Below are 27,460 nucleotides of genomic sequence, written 5' to 3'. Positions count from 1 at the left end.
TCAGCATGGAACTTAACATTTTTTTATTGAATTCATAATTGAAAACTAAGTGCAAATATAGTCAAATATCTCCAGATTCTACACTGCTGATACAGATAAAGTACATTATTTTTCTTGCATTTCTTTAGATCAACAGATGCACTCTGCCATCTCTTGTTCGCATCTAGAGCTGATACCAACAGTCGACTGTAGAGCTCACTTATCTACATAAAACACACAAAGATTAAGCCTTTCTATGTGATCATGAAAAAGATTCATCTTTTGAAACAGAGCAAAGACGTTCATCAGAAAAGAAAAATATATAATCAAATATATTGATCTACTGGTACTCACCCAAATCAAGGGTCAAACACACACACAAGAGATGCAGTCGGTGACCATTGATTGACCTGAGTTATTGAAATAGTGTGGGAATAATGACGGAACAGAGACATTAGGCCAGTGTGACATTCAAAGATCAAGACCTCAACAATGACATCATTACACCCTGCATTTGGATCATGTTATCCATCTGAGATCTGACACATTCATTCCTTGCTCTGTTTGGCGTTATGTTTTACATGCAGTTAGTAACATGTCACAACATTTTCAGTATCCTAACTTATGACTTATTCAACTCTATGCAGTATTACTTTAAAAAATATACAGTGTATTGTACACCATTGCACATTCAAAAATATTGATAGTAATTAACCAGTTGGCTGTCTGTGATGGAATTAAACCTATACGTTACAAAAACATCACCTAATAGTATGAAAATACAACTAATGGTATACACTCAAATTTTAAGGATGTTTTTAAACTTAATTGTACCATTTCAATTTGTAGTGGATGGCATAGAAGCACTATCAATGCTATCAATGCCTGACAATGTTTTCCTTCAACACTAAATTAGTTGACAAAAACAGACAAAAAGATCTCAAAAGTAAATTACAGGGTTTACAGGTATTGTGAACCCAACTGTGACTATCGTATCAGTAAAAGCGAATCACTCAGAACAGACAAGTTTCACACCATCAAAGCCTTTCAAAACATTAATTTAAAACCTGGAGCGTACACTCTAATTCAATTACGTGAGAAAAGAACAAACTAAAGATCACATCTGAATATATGTCTGAATAGACAACCACTGAAGACCACGGTTACAAAGTCTTTTTTACAGTCTCTGGATGAAGAACAGAAGCAGCTCACTCCTCCTCCTCCTCCGTGCAACCAAGCAGTTCCGTTCGTAGTGAAATTCGACCGTACCACGTCCATGGAATGATCCGGATAAACCTGGCATAGATGGGTGGGTCCATCACATTCTTTCTGTGTGTTTCATTGTCAAAGTTACCTTGGAAAATCTGTAGGAGGACACAGACAGACACAGTGCAAACTGAGGAACACAAAGTCAACAACAACAGTTGAAGTTTCACTAAATGACAGAATTTTCAGAAATGTAGAATGTAGCTGCAGTTAGATCTATATCATTTCAATATATTTTACACTACAGGCTATGTCCTTTTCTACATTACAAAAATGTCCACAAATCAGTGGAAGTTTTAGCCCATCTCTGCATCTCCAATGCACCAACATGATCTTGTGAAGACAATCAAACTCTCTCCCTCAAACACACACATACACACACACACACACATTTGATCATTCATCCATCTTAACTGGCCAGTAATGTCTAGTGAGACTCCCATGTCATCTACAATCAAGGCACTTTGTCAAGGCAGAAACTGGGAGGACCTTCAGCCGGGTGCAATCAGTGAGCATGCTACTTCCATAGGGCTGTTGCTGAAGCGTCAGCGGAAGTGTCAGCCCTCGTGCTTTTCGTGTGAAGACCTTTTTGGGTAAAGATGTGCAAGTCTACCTGTACAAGTCCACCGAAACAAGGCTCACAAACAAGGTAAACTTTTTTTTCATTTTGATTCTGCCATAGCCATGTGTCACAGTAGCATCTCTGTTGTCACTGGTTGTCAAAAAAGATCACAGCGCAGCAGACGGCAGCACAACCTGGGTAATCTCCGCTCACTTCAACAAACCTCTTCGGCTGTAACCTCTTTCTCTGTTGGCCTGTGGAACTGTCAGTCTGCAGTCAAAAAAAATGATTTCATCTCAGGTTATGCCAACCACCTCTCCCTAGGGCTCTTAGCTCTCACGGAGACATGGATCACACCTGAAAACAATGCTACCCCGGCAGCACTCTCCACCAACTATGCCTTCTCCCATACTCCCCGGCCATCTGGTCGTGCAGGTGGGAGGGAGCTGCTGATTTCAGACAACTGGAAATTCACTCCACTGCTGCCTTCAAACAGGTATGCCTCCTTTGAATATCATGCAATTATGTCAACTGCTCCTGTTAAAACTTATGTGATTGTTATCTACCGTCCACCAGGACAACAGGGTGATTTCGTCCATGAGCTGGACACCCTGCTGTCATCCATCCCTGAGCAGGAATGTCCAACACATCCTTGGCGACATGAACATCCACCTAGACAATCCCAACTCAGCTGACTTTCGAACCCTGGTTCACTCGTTCGACCTACAACAGGTCCCCACTCCTCCAACTCACAAAGCAGGAAAAGAGCTTGACCTCATCCTTGCTCGGAACTGCACCACGGACAACCTAACGGTAACCCCTCTGCATCGCTCGGACCACTTCTTCATTCGCTTTGATGTTCGGCTCATTGAGCAACCCTCTGTCCCCCCTCCGATGGTCTCGTTCCGGCGCAACCTCCGCAACCTCTCTCCCACCCACTTTTCCTCTCTGGTTTCTTCTGCTCTTCCACCTTTATCCACTTTCTCCTCACTAGGTGTCAATGATGCCACAGAATCACTCTGCTCCACTCTGAGCTCATGCTTGGACACTTTGTGTCCACTTTCCACCAGACCTGCTCGTTCTACCCAGTCTCATTCGTGGCTGAGTGATACCCTCCGAACGCAGCGCTCCAATCTCAGAGCGGCTGAGAGAAAGTGGCACAAATCTGCAGCACTGGACGATCTTGCAAGCTACCAGACACTGCTGGCCTCCTTCTCATCCAGCATCACTGCTGCTAAGAAGAGTTTTTTCAACGACAAGATCAACGGTGCAACTGACGCTCGGAAACTATTCTCCACCTTCAAAACTCTGCTCTACCCTCCTCCTCCTCCCCCAGCTACTAACCTCACTGCTGATAACTTTGCTTCCTTTTTCACAGAGAAAGTGGCAGCCATCGGGAAACAGTTCGACCAACTGTCTCCCCCCCCTAAGGGCGCAACCGTCAATGGCTCATCATTTCCTTCTTTCACCCCTCTCAGCGAGAGTGAGGTCTCCAAAATCCTAACAGGTAGCCGTCCAACTACATGCCCGCTGAACCCCATCCCATCTAATATCCTTCAAGCCATATCGCCTGCCGTCTTACCGGCAATAACACAGGTGATTAATGCTTCATTTAATTCTGGAACATTCCCTTCTTCATTTAAAGTGGCTCGGGTAACACCGCTGCTCAAGAAGCCGTCTCTCGATCCCACTCAAAAAAACTATCGACCGGTCTCACTTCTCACGCTCCTATCAAAAACCATTGAGAGGGCAGCTTCCAAACAGGTCACAGAGTTCCTATCAAGGAACAATCTCCTCGATCCAAACCAGTCTGGATTCAAAAGTGGTCACTCCACCGAAACAGCCCTGTTGTCTGTGACAGAGGCCTTGAAAACAGCTAGAGCAGCAGCTCAATCCTCAGCTCTCGTCCTGCTTGATTTATCAGCTGCGTTTGATACAGTCAACCACCGCATCCTTCTGTCCATACTGTCAAGTATGGGCATTTCTGGCATTTCTGGTTCAATGTGTCATGGCAAGGTCAGCTGTCTGTACCTCACCACCTTACCACAGGGGTGCCCCAAGGTTTCGGTGATGGGACCACTTCTCTTTGCCATTTACACCACTTCGCTGGGCCCTATCATCCGCTCGCATGGTTTTTCCTATCATTGCTATGCCGATGATACTCAACTGTTTCTGTCTTTCCCTCCTGAGGACACCACAGTCTCGGCGCGGATCTCGGATTGTCTTGCTGATATATCCACATGGATGAAAAACCACCACTTTCAGCTGAACCTGGCCAAAACGGAACTGATGGTCTTTCCAGCCAAACAGGCCATCCACCACAACATCAGCATCAATATTGACTCATTGTCTCTTGTTCCATCCAAAACGGCAAGAAACCTCGGGGTCATTATTGATGACCAACTGACTTTCACGGACCACATTGCCTCTGTCTCTAGGTCCTGCCGCTTTGCGCTATTCAACATCCGCAAAATTAGGCCGTACCTAACCCAGTATGCCACCCAGCTGCTGGTGCAAACCTTGGTGAATTCCTGCCTTGATTACTGCAACGCCCTCCTAACGGGCCTGCCGGCTTGCGTGGTGAAACCACTACAAATGATCCAGAACGCGGCGGCGCATCTGGTGTTCAACCAACCGAAGAGGGCACACGTCACCCCGCTTCTTATTGACCTCCACTGGCTGCCTGTAGCTGCTCGCATTAAGCAGTTCAAGCGTTCAAGTCACTTATGCTTGCCTACAGAGTGCTTGATGGTTCTGCTCCCACCTACCTAAATGCTCTTGTAAGGGCAAATGTTACACCCAGGATGCTGCGCTCTTCTAGTGAGCGTCGTTTGGCACTGCCGTCTGTGCAAGTACGGCAGTCCAGACTATTCTCATTTGTAGTTCCACGTTGGTGGAATGAACTACCCAGCACTACCAGAGCAGGGGCGTCCCTCTCTACCTTTAAGAAGCTTTTGAAGACCCAACTCTTCAGAGAGCACTTCCCGTCCTAACTGGCACTTCGACTAGTAACTTGCAATTACAGCAGTTACATTTCTGCACTTCTTTCTCTCTTTTTTATTTCATTTAGTTATATTTCTTATGTAAAGTAGTATTTATTTATTGTTACACCAGGTTCTATTGCTCGTAGCTTGAATATTCTCTCCCTTGTACGTCGCTTTGGACAAAAGCGTCTGCTAAATGACTAAATGTAAATGTAAATGTAATGACTATGTTTCCAGTGTGAAAGTCATCTCTGCATTATTAAGGCGGCTAGTTCTCATTATAGAGGATGGTGGAACACTTCCACACTGCTTGCATTGATGGGTCTCCCTCTCGTGTGTGTGTGTGTGTGTGTGTGTGTGTGTGTGTGTGTGTGATTTTCATCGGTGTGTATGTTTGTGTATGCATGCACAATAGTGTGGGTGTTTGACTTTGAGACCATCTGGGTGTGCAGGTGTGTGCTTTAAGGTGTGTGTATGTGGGGTGGGGGGGAGAGAATCGGGGGTCAGCAGGAGTGGACAAGGACACTGGGATCACACGTTTCCCTGGGACTCCAAGCGAAGGCGCTGACCTTCATCAGCATGCTACAGACAGGCCAGCCCTCAGCTCTCCCACAGCTGGGAGGCGGCACACTTAATAAAGCACCCTGGGCCTAGTTAAGAGGTCACCCAGCATGAAAATGAGCCACCGCCACGCAATTATATTCTTTGGCCTATCTCCACTCCTTTTCTCTCTTCTCTTTCTCCAAAAACCCTTTCCCAAGGTTGGAAGGACAGGAGAATATTAATACATGTTTACCAGTTATGATTCTGTTATATTATAGAATCATTATTAAACATATTACTTACTGTGAGAGTTACTGTGGAACAGATTTGAATTAGGACAATACACCAATACAAAAGAGGACTGTTCTTCACATTCCGTCCAAACTATTGATTACCTTTTGTGTGATAGCCTACAACTCCAATAAACCAGGGGGAAACATTCCTGCATTCACAAAGTAGCAAATATTATTTGACTTTATTTTAGTGTGGGTAGGACACAAATACCACCTTGTGCAGGAATGTGGTAAACCAATTGAATTCAGAGTAAATGTTTTATTGCAAAAAGCATGAATGAGTACGGTCTCTTCTTCATCATAAATTAGTATGGTGTCTTCTTGATTTTCTTACCCTTGAGAGTTTCCCAAAATATCAATATATGGGGCATCACCACAAAATGAGTCCAGTGTCGCAAAAGCTCATTTCTGAGATTCTGAGAGCCATTTGAAACGATGACACGATGATGATTTGGCCGTAAATACATTCTGTATTACATATGTATCCGTCACCAAAATATTATACTGTAAAACAACCTATAGGTATGACTTTGATCTAAAATCAACCTATAGGTATGACATTGTAGGCCAAATAAATGTGTATGCCTTTAAGTTTTCTCAGGGAAATGGATGTTTTTTTGTTCGGATAACTGTTTTGTCAGAGCAAAAGCTTCCATTTTGTTCGGTCTGATAACATCGTGTTTGATATAGCCATTTACCTCCTCAAGAAAAATAAGATTTTAGCCAACTGGAGAGCTTTTTAGGGGTACTCAAAAGAGTAAACTAATTACACTTACTGTTGTCAACTCACCTTTTAAAACATCACCTGTCTAATTCATTAATTAGTTTGAGGCATCCTTTATAAATAAATGGTAATAATAAATAAAAAAAATATTATTATTGTTTTGGTTATTATTATTACTAATTGATTGTTTTCACTTTGCATGTTTTGGAGTTAATATTCTGTAAGTTGCTTTGGACAAATACTGTAACTATACTGTCCGTGGCAATAGTGCACTAACCATAGTTCGAGTTTAGATAATTACTGTAGAATTAGAATATCCAATAATATAACGTTTTATTTTTAAACTCATTTTGTGGCCCAATATGTTTAGTACTCTTTGATCCCTCCTAACTGGATGGTCTGGAGGTGGTTGCGGAGGAGAGAACGCGGAGGAAGCTGGACTGTTTCTATTTTCTTTAATGTGTATGTTTGATTCCTATTCCTGTTGTCCTAAATCTTGCTGCTATTACACCTGGGTCATTAGTTGCAATTCCCTAATGGGATTAATTAAAAGTTTATCTATCTAGTTTATCTATCTATCTACTGTATCTATACACAGAGAACCTGCACCAAATCAGCTTTTGTTCTCTTGGATACATGGAGAACCTGCACCAAATCAGCTTTTGTTCTGTTGGATACACGGAGAACCTGCACCAAATCAGCTTTTGTTCTCTTGGATACACGGGTAACCTGCACCAAATCAGCTTTTGTTCTCTTGGATACACGGAGAACCTGCACCAAATCAGCTTTTGTTCTCTTGGATACACGGGTAACCTGCACCAAATCAGCTTTTGTTCTCTTGGATACACGGAGAACCTGCACCAAATCAGCTTTTGTTCTCTTGGATACACGGGTAACCTGCACCAAACCAGCTTTTGTTCTCTTGGATACACCCACCAAATCAGCTTTTGTTTGCATCCAAGGCAAGCCAAACGCCAAGTGGCGAGCATGCCACGTAAACATGTTTCATTAAGTTCAAAACATTTCTGGACTGCCACAATTGAATAGACAAATACCAAACACAACACAACACAACACCCAATCAAGTAAGCACAGCCCATCGCCTACAGCTGCAGACCTGCTGAATTTTAATGGGAAGAACTACACTGCACACAAACTGTACGTCAATAACAGGACACAAATCACTGCTGATCCACAGAGATGGCCATTAGCAGTAAACAGACAGGGAACAGAAGACTCCTTTAGAGGGGAATGCGGCTGATTTGTGATCATTAAAGGCACCCTGCTTATCTTTTGATTTGACAGGACACCACCATTAACTCCCAAACATCACCTTGAAACATATTTGGAATTCAATAGGTCGGAGGCACGACAGTTCAATCGATACATAAATGTCTCTGTTGCCATGACAACGGCTCTGCTCTTTGCTAGTAGCGTGTATGCTCTGTATTGAAACCCCTGGACATGTGCAATATTAATAATGGATGATGTTTCAATCATGCAAATATATACAGTGAAGCATAATCTCATAAAAAAAATGTGCTCAGTAGCCTTCAAGAACAGTACAATCCTACCCGCAATTGAAATGAGCATTTATGAAATATAACTGAAAAATACAAAATAGTGGTGCCTTGAGATATAAATGATACACCTTTCTGTGCTGTCTAGTCTAGACTGTGATGAACAATTAATAGAAGACCCAATTATATCTGAAGTGCACCTATTTTAAAATAGCGAATAGACATGATAAATGAATTGCTGAAAATGAATCTTAATGAAAATCTGCACATTCATTTCCACCTCAGGCTTCAGCCTTCTGCTAATGGGCTGAAGATCACACTTTTTTTAGGTGCAGCTTTCCGCAGGCAAAGTCATGCTTGACTGCTGCTTCTGGTGAAGCGTTTCTCTGATAAGCTTTTGTCACATCAGCTTATACTGTGTGTGCAGGCCTCCTGCCAGAGAAGAACAGAAGTGATAACTTCCTGGCAAAGGTGGAGAGAAAAGGGCCTGTCAAAAAACTGCTGATGGGCGTAAATATTCTTCAAAGCCCAGCTCAGCTGATCTCCCCTCCTCTCACCGGTGATGATGCGGAGAGGTGCTGTATTTATAGAGCACTAAAAATTCTGAATTTAATTCTTCACTTCAGTGCACTTCTCCTGACTGTCCGATCCGCAGGGTATAGAGATTTGCTGCGCGACGGAAAGATTCATATCCCCTGTCAGACTGCTAAACGCAACACTTACTGAAACAGTTCTGTGCCTTTTAATTAGTGATGCAAAAAATGATATGCAACCACCCCAAAACAGGAGACTGAAGCCTGACAAATGTGGCGATGTGGAGGGTGTAAGAATGGACTCCTAAACAAAAAAGCAAACATTTGGGAATGAGTTAGTTTTAGTTCGCTAATGAAATGGAAGACATTACCTTGTCCTTCTGTTGTGATTCGTCCTGGTACATTATCCATCTCTCACCGTCATTGCTGAAAGCTAACTTATAGGAGCCCACAAACTGCACACGGCCAAAGTCCTTGGCACCCTGGGTGATGATGCCAGTCACTTTGGTGGGGAGCAGCATGTCCACCTGAGGGAAACAGCAAAGCCTTAGGCAATGGATGTTTACTTACACTTATATTTACTAACAAATACATACAAACAAAGATTGAGAAAGGGGGAATACAACTTAGCAAAAAAAAGGGAAAGAAGGAAAGAGATGTTGTTCATGTTAGCGATATAAATCCAGTACTAAGAAGGATTCTTTTGAAGAAGTATTCTATTGAAGCCAAATTTCAAATAAGAGATGAAAGGATAAATGACTGCCAATGGACAAAGTGTGTAAATACCAGTTACAACAAACAACAGCAAAGAGAAAAAGATCAGAAGATGCCAATTGTTCTTTGTCAAATAAAAACAAACTCTGTTGACTAGCGTTGCTTTTGAATGGGCCACAAAGGAGAGAATGAACACTGGTGATCTCAGGATGCTTGTCCTAGGAAGACCTCCGAAGATTAGGGATGGGGAAAAAGGAATGTGAGGCGTCTAAGTGGATTTGCACTTCACTGGTTTATTTTTGTACATAACTGTGTGAATAATGGCGGCTTTGGAATTGCCATTCAATTGGCTCTTTTCAGAACGTCCATGCTTTTATCCAGGAGAAATGCTTCATGTTTCATGTGCATTAGAGCATGGGAGAACGGTTACGCTGATGATTAATGTTCTGCCGGTCTGCAGTTCTTAAGCAACCCAACAAGTGATGTTTTCCAACAGCAGGCCTCGTGTTTCAAAGGGAACTGCCTCATTAGTGAAACCCTATTAAGATCTAATTTAGCTAGGTTTTGTTTGTCGACTGAAAATGCCTCACTGTCTATGCCATTTAATGGCTTAGAAAAATGGAATGTATCACTCCCTATCTGAGTTAATAGGATGGCCAAAACATGATGGCAAAGGAAGGTCATCTCTGTAATGATTGTACATGTGGTCAACCCATCCATATATACTGTATGCTTGGCAATGCGGAATGGTCAGCTGGAACTGAAACTTAGGTAATTCCTCAAACATGTCTCTGCATTTACACTTTAAATGTAGACACAACTGAGATCAATATCACCACCCTTTAAAATAACACTATGCAACAATTTGGCACTTTTTGAGGAATGGTTTTATAGGCAACTAGTTTTGGTACCATCCTCAAATTCATTTTTATAGCAAATGGTCATGTGAAGGACAGATAAACACCTGTGTGTTTCCCACTACCCTATGTACTTCTGTGTACCGGGCTGGAATACCCTGCAAAAATAAAAGAAAAGCTTTCACAGCATGACATTGCCAGCTATACAGCCAAAAGACACCAGTTAGTGTGTTGGCAAGCTTCTATTCAGTGTCAACTGAGCTGTTGGTGGTGTTTGCAAGGTTTTTGCATGCCTTTCAAGTAGTTAGCTTGCTAGTTTTGGAACAGAACTCCTCATTGCTGCCTTAAATACATGTAGGTTATTACTGTATCTCCTCTTTCCCCCCGTATATAAGGACCTCTCCCTCACTATTCTCAGATTCATCCCAGGGCCTTCATCTTCTCAATCAACACAATGCAATTCACTCAACTCCACAGTTACGCAGAGACACAGACAGCAGAATGCTCAATAGAATTTATTTCGGCATGTGTTATTTATATTAGAATAATTTATAGGACATATGAAGAATATCATCTTGCTTACTTGTAGCCATTGTGACTGGTCATTGGCTGCAGATGCCCATGCATTAACCTTGCCCTGTTTGTCCAGGCGGGCCTTCCCTGGCCCCCAGGAGAAACTGTCCATGTTCAGCGTCTGAAAGACACTGGAGGAGCTGATCTGGAAGTCTTGGATGTGTCCAGTTTTCATCCCCATTGGCTCTGAGCATCCTGTCATCAGAATGAGAAGACAATGGAATTGGTAAGTGCTCTACCTACTGTCTCTTGCTTTCAGAATGTGGTCCTTGAAGGAGGAGCCTGCGGCTGACCTGTGAGTTCGCAGCCCAGAAGCTCCATGCGAAGGGTGCAGTGTCCCCTGCAGACTTGAGGGTAAATGCGGATGTATTGCGCTTCAATCGGTGGCGTGAAGGAGATGGCGGAAGGGGAGTTATTATCAATATTTCCTTTGAATTCCTGGGGGGGGGATGCATAAGTTATGCAAAACACAGCAACTACACTATAGTCAAGTATAGGTAGCTAATGACTATACTATACATATAGGTGATAACTATACTATACATATAGGTATATAGGTGATAACTACACTATACATATAGGTGATAACTACTGTATACTGTAGGTAAGAACATACCTAGATTTGTTTTACAACAATATATTTGTTATGAAACTTAGCTTATTGCTATTCTACATTCAATAAAATGCTCTCCTGAATAACACAGTAGAATTAAAATAAAGTTCAAAATGACTGGTTTTCACCTACTGAGCATGTCTATGTCTAACCCCAGATATACAAAATATATGACCACTTCATTAGCACAGGACCTCATGTTTGGATAATTGTCAAAGAACTTAATTGTGGACCCACTTCATCTCTCGCGTCGAAAACAATTCCCGTACAAAATGTTCCAAGCCAGCAGGATTTCACATGAAGGACAGAAACGTCCCTCCTAAAGGACACAGGAGCTCACCATGTCCCCATCGGTTCCCCTGTCAATAAACATGCTCCAGATCTCTCCATCCTCGCTGAAGGCCACCTTGTAGGCCTTCACATACTCCGGTTTGCCCATCCTCTTGGCTCCTTGCGTTATCAGGCCCGTGATCCTCATCCTTCTCAGCAGATTGATCTAAACACAGTAAGGACAGGACTGATCAGTGATGACTGATGCTCTTTGAAATCGGAGAAGCAATTGCACTTGTGCTCCTAAGGTATGTTTGTTGTAATGTTGTAATAGTTCATTAAAATCCTGTACGCAATCATGTATCATGACTTACTGGAAAACAGGGATAGACAACGTCACAAAATCTGAGGATGAAAGGGATTTCTGTACCTCATACGCAAAAAATGATACACTAAAATGTAAATATGTGTCTGTATGAGAAAGACAAACTACTAATGAACACAAAAATGAAACAATTTTTTCACACTACAAAGCCCAAAGCAATTTTTTTTGTCATTGTCAAAAGTCATTTCCAGTCCTAGCAGACTTAATATACAGTACAGCAAATTAACCTATTTTTAGTCTTGAATATACAGTATGCTCCAGTTAGATAAGCTGGCTGTTATAAATTTGTGATGTTTTACCACCTCAGGTGAATATGCAGGATGACCTTACGATATACGTTTTCCTGCCATTTAATACAGTACAGACCTAAACCCGATAACCAGCTATTTAGTTTACTCGGACATGCTGCTGTACATCCCCTGGCATGAATCCAGCTGGACCTCAAAGCAAGCTCACAGCAACACACCCAGGCAAACGAACATCACTGACACTGGTGGTTTTGTGTCTGTAGCTCGTGGTAGTAAGGCTTTAGATAAACGCTGGCCAATTTACTCATTACGTGTGCCAAGAACATCAGAGTTCTGTCACACTGTTCGCTCTGTGTCTGCTAATCAGATTTGGTCCAATAGCACCTAAACAAGGCGACGTTTTGATGCTATTTGTACTCAAATATAAACCCAGTGACTCATGGAAATGGATTGCCACATTACAACTTCCCTGAAAAAAAGAAATATTGGTGTTTTTGGCAATCATGTCATCATAAACATTGTAAGTTGTCTTTTATATGTGACGAAACTCATATGAAAGATTTATTATCTGACCCTTATTGCATTTTACAGACTTCTGAATGGGTAGAGAGCAGCTGAAAGCACCAAAAAGATTGTGTACCAACAGCATTCAGAAATGTAAATATATGTTGACTATATTTGCAAACGTTGGGACACAGCATGTGACACGAGCACTCTTTTATCCACAGAGAGCTTACCTGAATCCATGGCCAGTGATCGCTCTCAGCAGCACTCCAAGCGTTCACTAACCCCTTCCTGTTGAGGCGAGCGAAGTAAGGGTACCACTTCTGTAGGCCAAACACGGCTCGCTGGGTAGATGAGGCTGTTATCTGCTGGTTTGAGATGATGCCACCCTCCATACCCAGAGGTCCAGAGCATTCTAGGTAAGAACAACGTTGGTCCATTAGCACACACACATACATGGACACAAACACACACACACACACACACACACACACACACACACACACACACACACACACACACACACACACACACACACACACACCCATACATGGACACATTAGGATGAGGCGTGGGGAAGAAGGAGAAAACAAGAAAAACAACGATAAAAGTAACGTGTGAAGATAAATAAAAAGAGATATACAAAGAGACAATGGGATGCAGAGAGAGAGAGAGAGAGAGAGAGAGAGAGAGAGAGAGAGAGAGAGAGAGAGAGAGAGAGAGAGGAGACAGAGTGAGAGTGAAATCAACATTGATACACCAAAAGAATATCTCTATATACCACAACATGGCTTGGCCTTATCTGGTGAGAGATCGTCGATTCTGCTGTCAATCGTCCCGGTCACTGATACAGTATCAGCCTCTGACTTGGAGTCTTTTGCCACCTTGCCCTCATCCAGCACGTCAGGATAACCTGACCTGTTGAAAACTGCATCCTTTGTTTCCTCTATGAAGGACGTTTGCCTGCAGCGGCTACACAGCGACAGGTTTGCATCCCTGCATTCGGTTTTGGATGGTGTGGTGTCTCTGCTATTGATCGACACGCCATCTTCACTTGCGCACGTATCTTTCCTTCTGTTTACCTCGTCCTCATTTATCCAGATGCAACTCGAATCGCCGTCTGTCTGCTCAGTCTTTTGGTCAGATGGAGAGTCTTGAGCATCTCCGAAGTCGAGGTACAGAGACGTCTGGGACTTGGAGGGGAAGAGGGCCTTGAGGCTCGCTCTCAAGGAGCTCCGGCTACCCTGCTTGGAAAGCATCGCAACACCACTCCCTGCCAGGTTGGCAACTTTAAATACTCTCTTCAGAAGAACACGTAACAGAAAGAGCATGCTTCCAATCTGGGACTGATTTAATTGTGAGCTTGTGGATGTGTTAGGCTTCATATTGCACCATCCTAATTTTTTCCCCCCGCAAATGTTATCACCAAGAAATGTTTCTACAGAAAAGACATGGTCTGGTATGCGTCTCATCTATAAAAACACAGTTTTAAAAGCTACAAAGTGGAATTGATTTTAAATAACACTCTATAGAAAATGTGAAGACGCGGTGAAGACACATTCCGCTGGTTAAAAAAAAGGGAATTAAATATTCCACGTAATTTAGAGGACACGGCTTGGCAATCAGATGTACCGTCCTGCACTGCAGTGATGTTTTGCATGGTTTCATCTGAACACTCTCCAACTAGCTGACTGCAGCTCTTTCTGAGTCATGTAGCCAGTGAACAGTGACATTTCTCTGACAGTTTCTTTTTTTTACTCAAAGCCTTTTCCTGCAGAATGAGTAATGTCTTTACAATGGGAAGAAGATGAAATGGTCTTTCAAGTGAATCAAAAGGAAATAAATGGCATGCAAAATAAGAGATCTCCGTTTGAAAGAGGTATTAAATTAGTATATTTTAGATGCTGTACTTACTGTACTGACAGTTCCTGCCCATGAATTCTCCAGGGCATTTGCAGGTGTAGTTAGCGTCCAAATCTGTACAGATTCCTCCATTTTTGCAAGGGTTTTTTGCACACTCATTTATATCTGCAGAACCAAAAAAAACACTACATTCAAACATTTCCAATGACAAAGCCTGCATGCATTGCCTTATTCATAGTGTGTCCAAGAGCTGACTTCTGGCCACACAAAAACACAGATGATTTTGCGTAGACTTGGCTGTTGACACTCAAATACTCCCTCACAGCCTTGATCACATCTCTCCAGGCTAGCAGTGCAACCAGGCTGCCAATTATAGCAAAAGACTTCACATGAAAGCTGCTACAGCTCCACACAGACACATCATGACATTTTATGTACTCCAAACCAGGCAATTAACACATACCCTCGGCATGGTTCTAGGTAGATGTGGGTTCTTGCTTTTAGCCCTAGGTCAACTCTAGCACAATAACTGGCAATCCCCTGCCACTTAGCTTTTTGTAGTGTCTCTATATGTTTCTCTCGCCGCCCAAACTGTGTCAGTTTGGTCTCATTTGTCTCTGTCTGAGAGGCAGAGAAACAGACTCGCGGCTCTGAAGGGGGTCCTCGGTAGACGGCCGTCATGTGTGATTCATGAGGATGCTTAGTGCGTGCTGAGAAGATCCTGTCCCACGAGCCTGGGATGGCCAACTAACGCTTGACTTCAGCGGTAAAAAAACGCTTCGAAGCATATCCATCCACTGCCACGGGGGTCGTTCATAGGAATCTGCCTGGATGTTTGGGGAAGCCACAAACTGCAACTCTTAGCTTCCTGAGATTGGGGGGGAGGGGAGCGGAACAACTCCAGAGACTTGTTATGGAGGGGAAGTTGTGGGGTCACTCATGCTGAAATCACAGGGACCAGCGATGGCAACGTTTTCTCTTCTCCACCGAGCCCACACTGTGAGCCGTCGTAGCCTTGAATCTTCCACAACACACTCCCCACCCCCCACCCTGTGGGAGAAGCCACACTGTAACATGCCAGCAGAGGGCAGCGCATGCAGCCATGGCTGGAAGATGCCTGATTCATGTGCTGCACTGGGCTTTCTACTGCAACACAATCATCAGCTTCTCAAAACATGGATTTGTAAGGATTTTGTTTTTAAAACAAAAGGTTTGCTTAAAGACAACCAATAGCATTGTCACGCAATCCCTTTAAACTGAATGTGTCAGACGAGATTACAATGTAAGAAGATGGCAATATCGCCGTGGGTTCGGGACAGTTTTACAAGGAATAAACTGTAGTGCTTCTTCTGTTGTTCTTAAAGGTTAAGTTTACTGAAACATAATTGTAGCTTGTCAGACCTGTTTAAAATGCCCTTTCCCATCCCCTCAAACGGACTGTTATATTGTTTAATAAGGGTAGCCTTGCTCTCTTAGATTCCATGAAAATCTAATGTTATTTTTATTGAGATTGATATGGACTAAAATGTAAAATGTCCAAACATGCATAACATGATTAAATAATATAAAGTTGTTTAATGGAACACATTCACTTCGGAGCTAGGTGTTGATACGGAAAATGTAGAGCTGTTAAATGTTTCAGCAGACATTCTAGCACTTGCAGAGGTGTGACTTGCTGAGGTGTGACAGGAGAGGTAAACTCTATTTTCTATGGAAATGAAATTTTCCAGTTTGAAACCACGGTTTTCTTAGAATGCTTCTTTCACTCCTTCCCCCAATAGCATAGTTGACATCGTGACTGTGTGGTGACGGCTATGGCAACAGCTAATTATGTTCATCTCTGGTATCTATGGCATTCAACATTAACTAGAATGAAATATTATCCACTAATAATCCTTGGAATTATTCAGGGAACAAACTGTAGGATATTTGGTGTAGTCAGTGCATCCAGAACACCAGCAGAACCAAACAGGTGAGAGAAAGCTGAGCATTGGATCAACAGGAGAGACAGGACATAATACGAGGCTACTGGTGACTGTATGCAATCAGCTACTGTTACACCAGATACTTGAGGTAGTATTCTTATTGGCATCTTTGCAGTGAGACAAATGTTAGAGTAGTCAGGCTAATTCATTATTTAAAGGCTTTGCCAACTAGCAGCGCTGGCCTTTGTGTGTGGTGGTTCATTCATCACTATCCCACTGAGAGAGTGAGTTCAATACTGTACACCCTCAAGCAAATCATGTGGGACGCTGAGGAGTCTTCAAACTGTGAATGGTATGAATGTACTTAGACACAGATTTATCAGTTGTATCTAAGCAACAGGATGTGCTGACATTCACTCTGGCGAAATATGAATGTGGAATGCAAGAGGTCCATTTTCTCTGGTAAATATTTGCCAGATGCAAATGTAGCTACGGATCCTGCTAACCAAACAGAGCAGAGGAATACTACGCACTGTAGTAGTCCCTTGTTTTATTGACAATACCACTGCAAACCAAATGTTTGTCAGTCACTGAACATATTTCTACAGTGCCAATGTAGTCAATAGCTGACATTTTCACCAGGTTTTTCCCTTGCAAAACAATCTCATCTGCCCCGTACCATCACATATTTACAGAGGTATGTTAAGAAATGTGTTTTGAGAAGAGTTGAGAAGTACATTTAAACAATAAAATGCTTCTCTTTCATTTCTGAATGTATTGCTTCTTCATTCTTCTGCCTAAACAAACAAAAAAACAAAACAAAAAACAAAAATACAACACACTAACAAGGAAAAAACACCTTGGGCACTGGTTACCACTGGTTCGTGCTCTCATTAGGGAAAATGTCAGGTCGGGCACAGCTATGCCTGACTGTCTGAAACCGATTACCATTCGGAGGTGGGTCTCTTCCACAGTCTTCGTACAAGGCTGTACTGACTCTCGCAAACATAATTACGTTACCCCATGGAGGTAACACACATATCCATGAATCCCCCACCAAAGCTTTCTCTGAGAATATCTCCATGACTGCAGGCGTATGATTTGCGTGTGTATTTCCTTCCCTGATGGATGGCAAGCGAGATAATCATAGCCACATGTCAGGAGAGATATAGACACAACGTATCTCTCTTTACTGCCATCGTGCGCATGGCTCTAATGTAATATAAGCCATGCCACCAGGAGCTTGCAGAGCAAAGCCATTAAGATTGAGGTAGTCTCCATCTACAGCCGGGTGGGTGTGTGGGTAGCCATGTAGCTCCAGTGATGAATGCCTTCTGTGTTTGCTGGTGTGTGGAGCGCAGCTCCTCATAATGGCTCATCCACCAGACAAAGGCTCCCTAAAGCCATCGGGCTGTGGGGAAAGGATCTTCATCAGGCCGGCATCACTCTGCGTGAATCTGGATGAAACAACTCAATTAAAGCACAACTCCTGGCCTCGGGTTGCCATGTTTCTGGAAGCCGCTGTTCAATCTATTACACAGTTGGCCTCTGAGGACTTTTCTTTAGCGGTTGTGGCATCTTTGCATTAAATATAGACCACGGCCCGACAGCAGGCAGAGGGAGTGAAGAAAATTAAGGTCACCGATGCAAATGTAACGGTAGGCCTCATTCGTGCTCTGGATAGATGTGGCATACTTTCCCTGGTGGGGAGAGGAATGCATAATTCATACTCTGTGAGATAAGTCAGCTATTCTTTGGAGTAAGGGAGCGATACAGGGCCTATTGGATGGGCAAGCTCACAAGAGTAGAGTTCTCCAATATGCTAATAAACCCTGTCCTAGAATCAGTTTCTTATGTCTTGTATGCTCGATAGGATAACACTTGTGGGAGTTGGCCTGATCTAGGAATCATAAAAAGATGTTTGTGCTGCTATCACATCAAGTAGACTGAAGATATTGGAAAAGGCAGAAGCAAGAACTAACCACGCAAGTGTTTAGACAACAGCCCAACAAGAAAAATACATGCAAGAATAGAACCAACACAAAGGTCACACAAAGGGAAATACATGCATTCTTAGTCCATATATTCACAAGTCTTACTGTGTTGGCAGAAGACTCCATCGAAGCCAGGAGGACATTTGCACAGATACCCAACAAAGGAGTCTCCCCTCTGCTTCTCACTGGTCTCACAGACTCCCTCATTGTGACAAGGGTTTGGATGACAAGGCCCTACACGTGACAAAGAGATGTTCACAACATCACTGAATTCTAGGATACACCTGCTATACACTGAAGGTGTGGCATACTGAGAACACAAATGATCTGCCTAAATGAGCTGGGAGCAGCTTGACCCAGGCTGAATCATGTTCACAGGGGTGATTCATTGTTAACTGCCAGAATGCCTTGGAGGCTGTTATTGTTCTTCAAACAAGTGAGCCATAGGATTTGTGAAATCCTGCCCATTAGGAAAAAAAGAACAACAAAGCTGTTGTCATGGGCAGATAATGAATATTTGTGCATTTATTTCAGAAAAGAAACACACCATGAAAGATAAGAAAAGTAACAATTATGCAACAAAAAAAAAACCAATCACTTTCTCTTTGGGTAAGAAGCACGCCATTTGGAACAATTAAAATGAACACATCAAAGCTAAATATACAGAGATATCAGCGTAGGCCACGGGCATTAATCATTTTCTTTGTGAAGCCTTATAGTGCTTAGAAGCACCAGCAGCCATGATACTGATGAGTCTTCTTAACACAGACAGCACAGATAAGTGACATGGGACGCTGACTTTGGGCAACACTTTCACAACAAACAACTGTCAGCTCGTTGCTATTTTCAGCTTACATTTAGCAACTGCCTTTCATCCTAAAATCTCAAGCAAAGCAGAGGACAAAAGGTTGTTGGACTTCAGGAATGTTATTTCCCTGCTGTCTAGCCAGCTTGTGCTTTTGACAGTCCTAGCATAGCTTGCTCCTATGAAACTACAGAAACCATCAGATAAATCATTCAATAGTAGTGGAGCTGAACAGCATGTGAATCCAACCATCCAACTCCCAATCTTATCATGATGCACACAGAAGGGGTGGTCCAGTAATTCACTCATAAACCATGCTGTGCTGTTGACCAGAAGTCATGGTTAGCTATATGTTGTGAGGTTGGCCGTTGTGTTACTATTGTAATCTTGAACATTAAATGGCACAGAGCAAAAATGTCGTTAAACTCTGGGTGAAAATATTTGTAAACAGAACTGAAATGAAGAGAAAATGTGCTGAGAAGGAAATGAATGATAACCTCACCTCCTCCAGTAGATTCGTCCCAGTCTGATGCTGCTAAGCAGAGAAAGAAATCTCTAGCTGTTAAAGACTTTTTTATGATTATCTCACATACAATTTATACACATGTGTATACTGTATATGTATGTATACTATTCATAGTTCAGACACATTCTTTTAAATTTCAACTTCATCTCTGCATAAACAATTACCGTATTTTCCCAACTACTATCCGCACTGTATGTAACCCGCATTACAGTATTGTATGTCATTTCTATACAAAAACATGTGTATTGACGGCACCCGTGTATTAACTGCAGTTTATTCAACATTACGTCATGACATGTAGTTATCAAGCCTAGACGTTTCAAAGTTGTAGGAAGTAGGGATGGGCGTTTACTCCATTTCCACTCACAGTAAAAACCATCTCTTGAGCGTTTATTTAGTGTTATGGTGTCGTAGGGGAATGGATGCTGTGAGAGACTGGAGCGGTCACCCTACGTTTTGGGATGTATGCGACTGGAGTTAGTGGTGAAGAGGGGGGGGAAACACCATGCATGAGATAATGGCTTTCTTTAGAAAAATATATCCACATTTATTTTGCTGGGAGAATTTCCTAAACAGCCCCAAACATATATACAAAAACAAACAAACAGTTCTCAAAACCTAGCCAACTAGTCAATCAGTATCCAAACAGTATTCGCAGTATCTACTTCACTGCACATCAGGTAAGTAAGCCTTCTCTTCCAGCCCCTCCTGAAGGCATGAGGCAGCCTTTAAATAATACTGCCCATTAGGCTAAATTGGACCAATCAGACCCAATTGGATCCAACCATTTCAGTGGGGGTAACCATCCCCACATTATTCCAATAGATAACATTATACGTTGCATTAACGTATACATAAGCCCACCACCAATTTGACTAATGCACCCAAACCCATACATTTACAATATTTACGCATCGTACACACACCACACATATTATTAACATACATAACAAACCTCACATCAAACACCCCTCATGCCAATTCCCTTCTCCCTCCCCTGTTGGACATGGAGAAATACCGCTCCTTAGTGGCGCACACTTCCGCATTCAAGCAGCAGTATGGTAGGGCCGGGTGAGAGTGTGAGTATGTATGTATGTATGAATGAATTAACCGGGGTTGTATGCTGTAACAGAGAGTAAATGTGACATGGCCTAGTGGGTACCGCACTAGGACATGGATTGTAATGATAATAAAACGGTGAACAGTGACAATGGTGAATTATATGTTTTCTGTTATACCGCGGGAAAACCGCGTTGCAACCACGTAATGGAGTCACGATTTCCCTCGCGCCAACTCTCACTAAATGTCTGTAGCCGTAGGAAACAGGTGTGTGTGTGTGTGTGTGTGTGTGTGTGTGTGTGTGTGTGTGTGTGTGTGTGTGTGTGTGTGAGGACGTGAGACAATGTCTCTCAATGTGAGTACGAGCAACGTGAGTAAAGTCTCTTTCCCGCTCTTGCAGGGAAACCTGATATTAATGTTACTGCGAACGGTGGAAGGTGGGGAATTCATCTTTTCGCAGATGCTAAACGTTTAAGTCGAATCGTTAATCGATCCCCCGGCAACCTCGCACCATAAACGATAATCTTCTGAAATGCTTGCAGTGGGAATCGCAAACTCTTGAATTAACGTGCTCGAGAAGGACACTCACAAACGTTACACAGCTGATTTTGATAAATGTAACTTTGCAGCAAACATTGTTTCCTGGTTGTCTAGTTGCCATGCTAGCTAACTATATAGCTAGCTAAATAGCCTTAAACGGTTTAAAAGGAGTTATATTTGCATGGAATAATAGCTAATTATCTAGCTGATATTATAGTCTCCTTGATTTAAATTATAACTTTGAGCAGCTTCATATTCTTAGGTGACCAGATTTTTTAAATGAACCGGGGACATTTCCAGTTCGGTGGTCAAAATATCATTAAAATGTCCAAATATTTGTATCTATGAAATAAAAAAAGGGTACCGTTCCGGATTCATGTATATTGACCATTGTAACTGTTGTACTGTAATAAACTATGGCGAAGGCCGACTGATAAAACTGGGTATCAAAATGATGCACAGACCTAAATTCAAAGAGAATGTATGCCTATACAAATCAGCTACCAATCACCTGGTAGTACGATTTCTAAATCCCATAACTCCACCCCTTCTTTAATACCTGGGTTACCTCCTGTCTTGAAAAGCATTTATGGTGATATTGTGGATTCACTTGACACTTCCTAGCTTCTGAATGAATTTTACACAGCAGTTTTCTCTAAAAGTAGGCGAGCAAGGTGTTAGTAGAAGAAGAGTGATATGAAGCTGCTATCTGCTGCGGTCGTAATTTGTACTTAAAAACTGAGACATTTCTGGGGACTGACTGTCCCTGGAAGACGGGGACGTTTTGTCACCCAATTCAAAAGTATAGTTGAACACCTATCCTTGCTTTAAGCGCACACCTGACTAAAGTCAGTGTAATTATTATGGTCTTGATTAGCTAAATCAGGTGTGCTAAGCTAGGGAGTTTCACTTGGGTGACGCGCTACAAACAATTCCAATGTCCGCCGCTGTATTTCTTTGTATTCCAGACAATAGCCTAAATGAGCTATTGAGTAGGCTAAAGTGCTTCTGTGCAAGGTAGCAATACATTGCTAAGGCAATACGTTTCCTTGAGTTTGGTTACAAGCGGTCAACAGATGCTCAGGTGCCTATATCCACTCATTAATTTCCTACAACATTACCCACGTGACTTGCCTACGGTCCCACAAGTGCCAAAATAAAAGCTCCATTGCAGTGACACAAACAAAACAAATAACACAGGACGTGGCATATGGCCGTTACAGAGATGGCATCTAACGTCGACCACAACACCCAGTCTGTCTAGATCCCCTTACTGCTTCACAGAAGATGGCCGCCTGTGCCACAGGGTCAAAGGAGAGTCAGATGTGTTCCGCTTCAACTGTCACGACGTCGAGAGCACCCAGCGAGAGCAAGCAACCCTCTGTAGCTTCATCACCGCGTATGTCTACAACACCCTTGAGCATGACCTGCAGCTGCAAAGGCCTTTTCTGCCCCATAGTGAGGGCTTTGTGTACACGAGTCCCGGGGCACTGAAGGACAAGAGGGCCCTTCTAGTGCTGATCCAGGACGCGGGCACCATGCGTTGTGGGGTGTGGAACTGGAGGATGGTGGTCCGTGAGGGCCTGATGAAAGGCAGCCAGAGTCCCTACATGCTCTGGGCCATGACTGAGAGCTGGGCGGTGTTGCTCATGAATCCAAACGAGGGAAGGAGGGAGGTCGCCTGAGGAGCACGTCTGCTGTGTCTGCATAATCTCCCAGGTGAAAAGGCTCCTTCCGTGGGAAACAAAGGGCTCATCAGTTTCAGACGATTGACAAGTTTGTCCATTCCTATACCCTACACTAGATGCCATGGTATAGTAGATTGTACTTAGGAATGTTTCTGGGATCTATGGGGCTCTGAACGATTAGCTTTCCTCTCATGGCTCCTTGATAGATCACCTCTTGTCACAAACTGGAGACTTGAAACAAAGAAATAGGATGCAAACGCTCAAGGCGTGTTTTACTGAGATAAATCAAAGTGCCACGATGGGCAAACAAGGCAGCGATCACAGGACTGGAGAACAGCACATCTTGCTGATCACAAACAATTACACACAAAGACAAAGGAAAAAGCCCAAGGCTTACATAGGAGCTCAGTGAATACATTGGCTACAGGTGAGAACTAGACTTAATTAACACATAGGCTACAGGTGAGAACTAAACTCAATTATCACATTGGCTACAGGTGAGAACTAAATTCAATTAACACATTGGCTACAGGTGAGAACCAAACATGGAGGGAAAACTAAGAAGTGAGGGAAATACTAAAACACAGGAGAGGACGAACGGACTGGAGTAGCATATGGAGCAAGAGCAGGAACAGGAACAGAGGAGTATGCAGCAGAGGTTGTGACACCTCTGAGCTGTGGCTGACACCTGACCGACAGATAGCTGCTGCTTAACACACACATTGTTGCAAATTGTCGATCATAGGCTACATACATATTATAGGTTAAATAATATATGACATAGATGATGAACAATGACACAAGAAACACCGTTCGCCAATCGCCTATCCCAATGCAATGTTGTCTTGTTGTACTCGATTTGTCAGAGCTAGCTGGCTGAATGAATGAATGGACGCGATCTCTCGCGCTGCATATTCCAACAATCAAAATACTAGAAAGACGGGCATTCTAGAACATCTTTGAACTCTGATCTAGAGCTTGCCCCCCTGGCTGCTGGCTGGCTTGCTTGAGCGTGTAGGGTACGCAACTAAACTAATCTTTTTTTAATTTGTATCCCGGGTCTGTTGTTGGTCACAGTGAAAACCGGGGACATTTCCGGGGACAGCTCCAGCAGGGGACAGGCCACCAAAAAAGGGGACTGTCTGGTCACCCTAACACAAGTTATTTACTTCTCAAGTTAGAGAAGGCTAGGATAGTTCAAAGCGGGGTTTACTGGCATGAGACCTCCCATGTTATATCCCTGTCGAGGAGGTTTGCGCTCCATACTATCCCATTAAATACAGTTGGGTGGGAATACACAACACCCGTTACTTTATTGTTATGGAAGACTGAATGTGACTCAGTGTTAATGAAAATGTGTAACCTATCCAATGTTTTTACGTGATACATTAATGGGATTAGTATGTGAAAAAAAGAGAGAGAGAAGCACCTGATTGTTAACTGCAGGGCCTCGGAAATTTAGCAAAATCAATGTATAAACTGGTTAATAGTCGGGAAATTACTGTATTGCTATTTTCCGGATATAAGGTGAAGATACTGAAGAATTGTCTGATTATTTAAAGATATAGCCCACAGTAAAATACACACCCAGGCCTTTCAAGACCACGACCAAGCCATATTTGTTGCCACTGGCTATTCCAACCCTCTGTTTAATCTTGGCAATATCACACAAGAACACTTCCACATAACAAGCTGTCCGTATATTCAGAGGCACTGAGCTCATACTCACATGTCAAACCAATGTCGCCGGACAGTGAGCTGAGACAGTCTCCCCCATTTTCACACACAACGGGCTCGCACACTTTCCCTGTGCAGGATGAAGAAGACAGGAGGGGAGAATGAATCTCCTTATCACAAAGGGGACATTTACCACTGAGCCCAGTGTTAGACGAGTGAAAGATGCTGTTATAGATGCTCATTAAGTCACCTGACGGGAGATTAAGATTATCACCATGAAACACTGCCTGGATTTGACATGATATGAGATTAAAGTCAGTTTAGAAACACAGTACATATGCAGTGTGATTTCTATTTCTGCAATGTAAAGAAACGAAAGACTGTGCACTCAATCAGTTTCAGTCTTTTCTGCATGTTCATGTGCACTCCCGTTTCCACATTGTTTGTATATCTATCTTTGAGCAGTGTCTTTTCCGGATTCGTTTTCTTTCAGAATCACCAGCCTTCTCATGTTGCCGCACATCCTCCGAGGGACTATGCTTACACTACAAAGCTGATGTACCATAGAACTTAAAAGACCTCTATCCTTTCATTGCACTGTTTATAAATCCTAAAAAATCCAGGAGAATCGAGGTCTTGCAAAAATGCATTCCCTTTTGGGAGAACAAGCTGGGAACCAGTGAAGAAAATGTATTCTTTTTAGCAAGAGGAAGGTAAAAAGTCCACTGCAACCCAAGGGGGGGTGGAACTCAATGTACATTTGCATATCACAAAGACACAGAGCCAAAGCTCCACACCACCCTGGGTTGAGCTGAGTTTGTTTTATCATGTGGGTGATAGTTACTTCTGCTGAATGTTCCCTGTTGCCAACGTCTTGCATGAGAATGACTTGGAATGCTTCAACATCTCTAATGAATATGCCTGCATTCATTTATTGAATCAACCTGTTTTTGGCCTATGCCTATGTAGCAGCCTGGTTTCACTTCAGTCAGGAACTGAGATCAGTGAGGTAAAAAGTTACCTTCCGCTGGGGAAAAGGTTTATTTTGAGTTTATCTTCAGAAGTCGTCATGGTAAAAAGTGCAGCATTGAGACAGTGTCTCTGTATCCATTTTTTGGCAGATGGTTACCAGAGAATGTCAAAAGGTCTCTTAATGAAATCTACTTTCTGAAGCATTTCATTCAGAAATTAATTCCAGCATTTACTTAAATCAAAATATGGACATTTTGGACATGTGGGTAGACTTTACAGGCAAAATATAATGAGTACTAAGGTAAATGCTTATTGAACACTCCCCACTCTTGCAACGTGTTCACGTTCAGATTCCAGCTGAAATCAATGCACAACTATACTGATAGAAAAGAGAGACCTCCCTTGCTGGAAAGCCTCCAGCAGTTTAAATATGTAGCGCGGTGTATTGAATGTATTCCCATCTCAGCTATCGACAACACTGAATTTAACCAATTATCCCTCAGAATGGCAGCCATAGATTAGTGTTTAACACTTTCATGCTCCTGACATCCATTTTTAAACAGAAAGGTAACCTTATCTAAATCGCTTGAAGTTTTGAAGGTTCGTGTAAGCCTATGAAACAATGGATCGAACGTCCACAGAGCAAATTTAGCCGGTAATTCCAATGGCTTCTCGGAGAATCGCTGGCAAGAGTGTTGTTAGAACATCTCATAAGTAGACACACAGGCAAGGCAACAAAGAAGTTGGCTATATCTTCACTATTTTCACGCACACAAAATATACTTGTAGCCTATATAGGCCTACTTGTAATATATGGTCTTAAGAAACTCTCCATATCATCTTAGCCTATTGTGGCTCATGACACGCTGGAAAACGCACGTATATTCAGCTTCGTGTAGGCAATTTCTCGAATACAATTCCACGGTGGTGCTGAGGCTGAGTTTGAACTCAACTCTGCTCCACCGTTATACAACAAAATGTTGATGAACTCGTCGAATGAAGAAACGTGTGGTCTTTCAATCTTAAAGATACAAACAATGCTGAGACCTAAAACAGGCTGTTATCATTGCTTTATGCTCTGTTAGTAACGTAGCCTATACTATTGCTAAACTAAACGAGCAGCCTGACACCATTTCTGTCCAGTAACAATCTAGTTAATAATTAATGAATGATGGACGGACAAACATCAGACCGAAGGCGTCAAATAGATAGGCTACAAGTAAAGCTAAAATAGCATGCAGTCTCTGTTCAACGAGTTGCTTAGATTAAGTCCTCTCCGTTATAAAGGGCGCATAAAAGTCCCCTAACTTACATGAAACTACTATCCCACATGGATTTTGGAAAAAGAACAGCTATACATCGCAATGAAACTCTGAAAGTCTGAGCGCATGGTGCATAACTCTTAACTGCTTTCTGTGAGATATAGCCAGAATATCACCGGCTAGGCTGAATGTATGACCTCTTCAAAAGTCTTGTTAGCGGCTATGTTCACCATAGTATGAACTCACCATTCATCGGATGTGGGACAGTTGCGCTAATGCGGAGAACCACGACCAAAAATAAAGGTACCATTTCGTACACTTTCCAAAATATCACTTTCATCATAGACTACGTATAGTAAATCCTCTTAACGATAGTTTTGGTTTTCGTCGATGGATGATGTTTGTGGAAGTTTACAGTCCGTTGCAGGTGCGATAGCCCAGCAAGATGTTATTAGGAGAGATGCTGCTTGATACTGAACCGCCTCATCTTACTGCAGTGTGATGATGGTTGGTGCACAACAGGACAGAGGACGCGCGTCTTTAGATTGCTCTCAGTGTATCAGATGCACGGACTAAGAGAC

The 27,460-nt window shown here is 42.6% G+C and overlaps 1 protein-coding gene across 4 annotated transcripts; it reads right to left on the bottom strand.

Moving 5' to 3' along the window:
* On the bottom strand, positions 1–27,460 carry edil3b (EGF-like repeats and discoidin I-like domains 3b). Of its 4 annotated transcripts, none has more exons than XM_031577993.2 (11): positions 27,126–27,460; positions 24,698–24,775; positions 19,658–19,690; positions 18,456–18,584; positions 14,483–14,596; positions 12,802–12,983; positions 11,502–11,657; positions 10,842–10,986; positions 10,559–10,743; positions 8,776–8,931; positions 1–1,343 (listed from the first exon to the last, which is right to left on the bottom strand). In XM_031577993.2, the coding sequence occupies exons 1-11, from the start codon at positions 27,220–27,222 to the stop codon at positions 1,188–1,190; spliced, it is 1,431 nt and encodes a 476-aa protein (XP_031433853.1). In that variant the 5' UTR covers positions 27,223–27,460; the 3' UTR covers positions 1–1,187. The 4 variants fall into 4 exon arrangements, with proteins under 4 accessions (XP_031433853.1, XP_031433854.1, XP_031433855.1 ...); XM_031577994.2 differs by having other exon boundaries at positions 19,658–19,687; XM_031577995.2 differs by lacking the exons at positions 18,456–18,584; positions 19,658–19,690 and having other exon boundaries at positions 27,126–27,459.

Source organism: Clupea harengus, chromosome 12, assembly GCF_900700415.2.
Source record: "Clupea harengus chromosome 12, Ch_v2.0.2, whole genome shotgun sequence".
Taxonomy (NCBI): domain Eukaryota; kingdom Metazoa; phylum Chordata; class Actinopteri; order Clupeiformes; family Clupeidae; genus Clupea; species Clupea harengus.
Note: the sequence above shows the minus strand (reverse complement) of the source record. Positions and strands in the feature narration are given on the sequence as shown.

Coding starts and splice junctions, on each gene's coding strand:
- edil3b (XM_031577993.2), bottom strand. CDS start 27,222: ATGATGAAAGTGATATTTTGGAAAGTGTACGAAATGGTACCTTTATTT. Junction 24,776..27,125: donor TGTCCCACATCCGATGAATG/GTGAGTTCATAC, acceptor CATCCTGCACAG/GGAAAGTGTGCGAGCCCGTT. Junction 14,597..18,455: donor TGGAGTCTTCTGCCAACACA/GTAAGACTTGTG, acceptor TTGGTTCTGCAG/ATATAAATGAGTGTGCAAAA.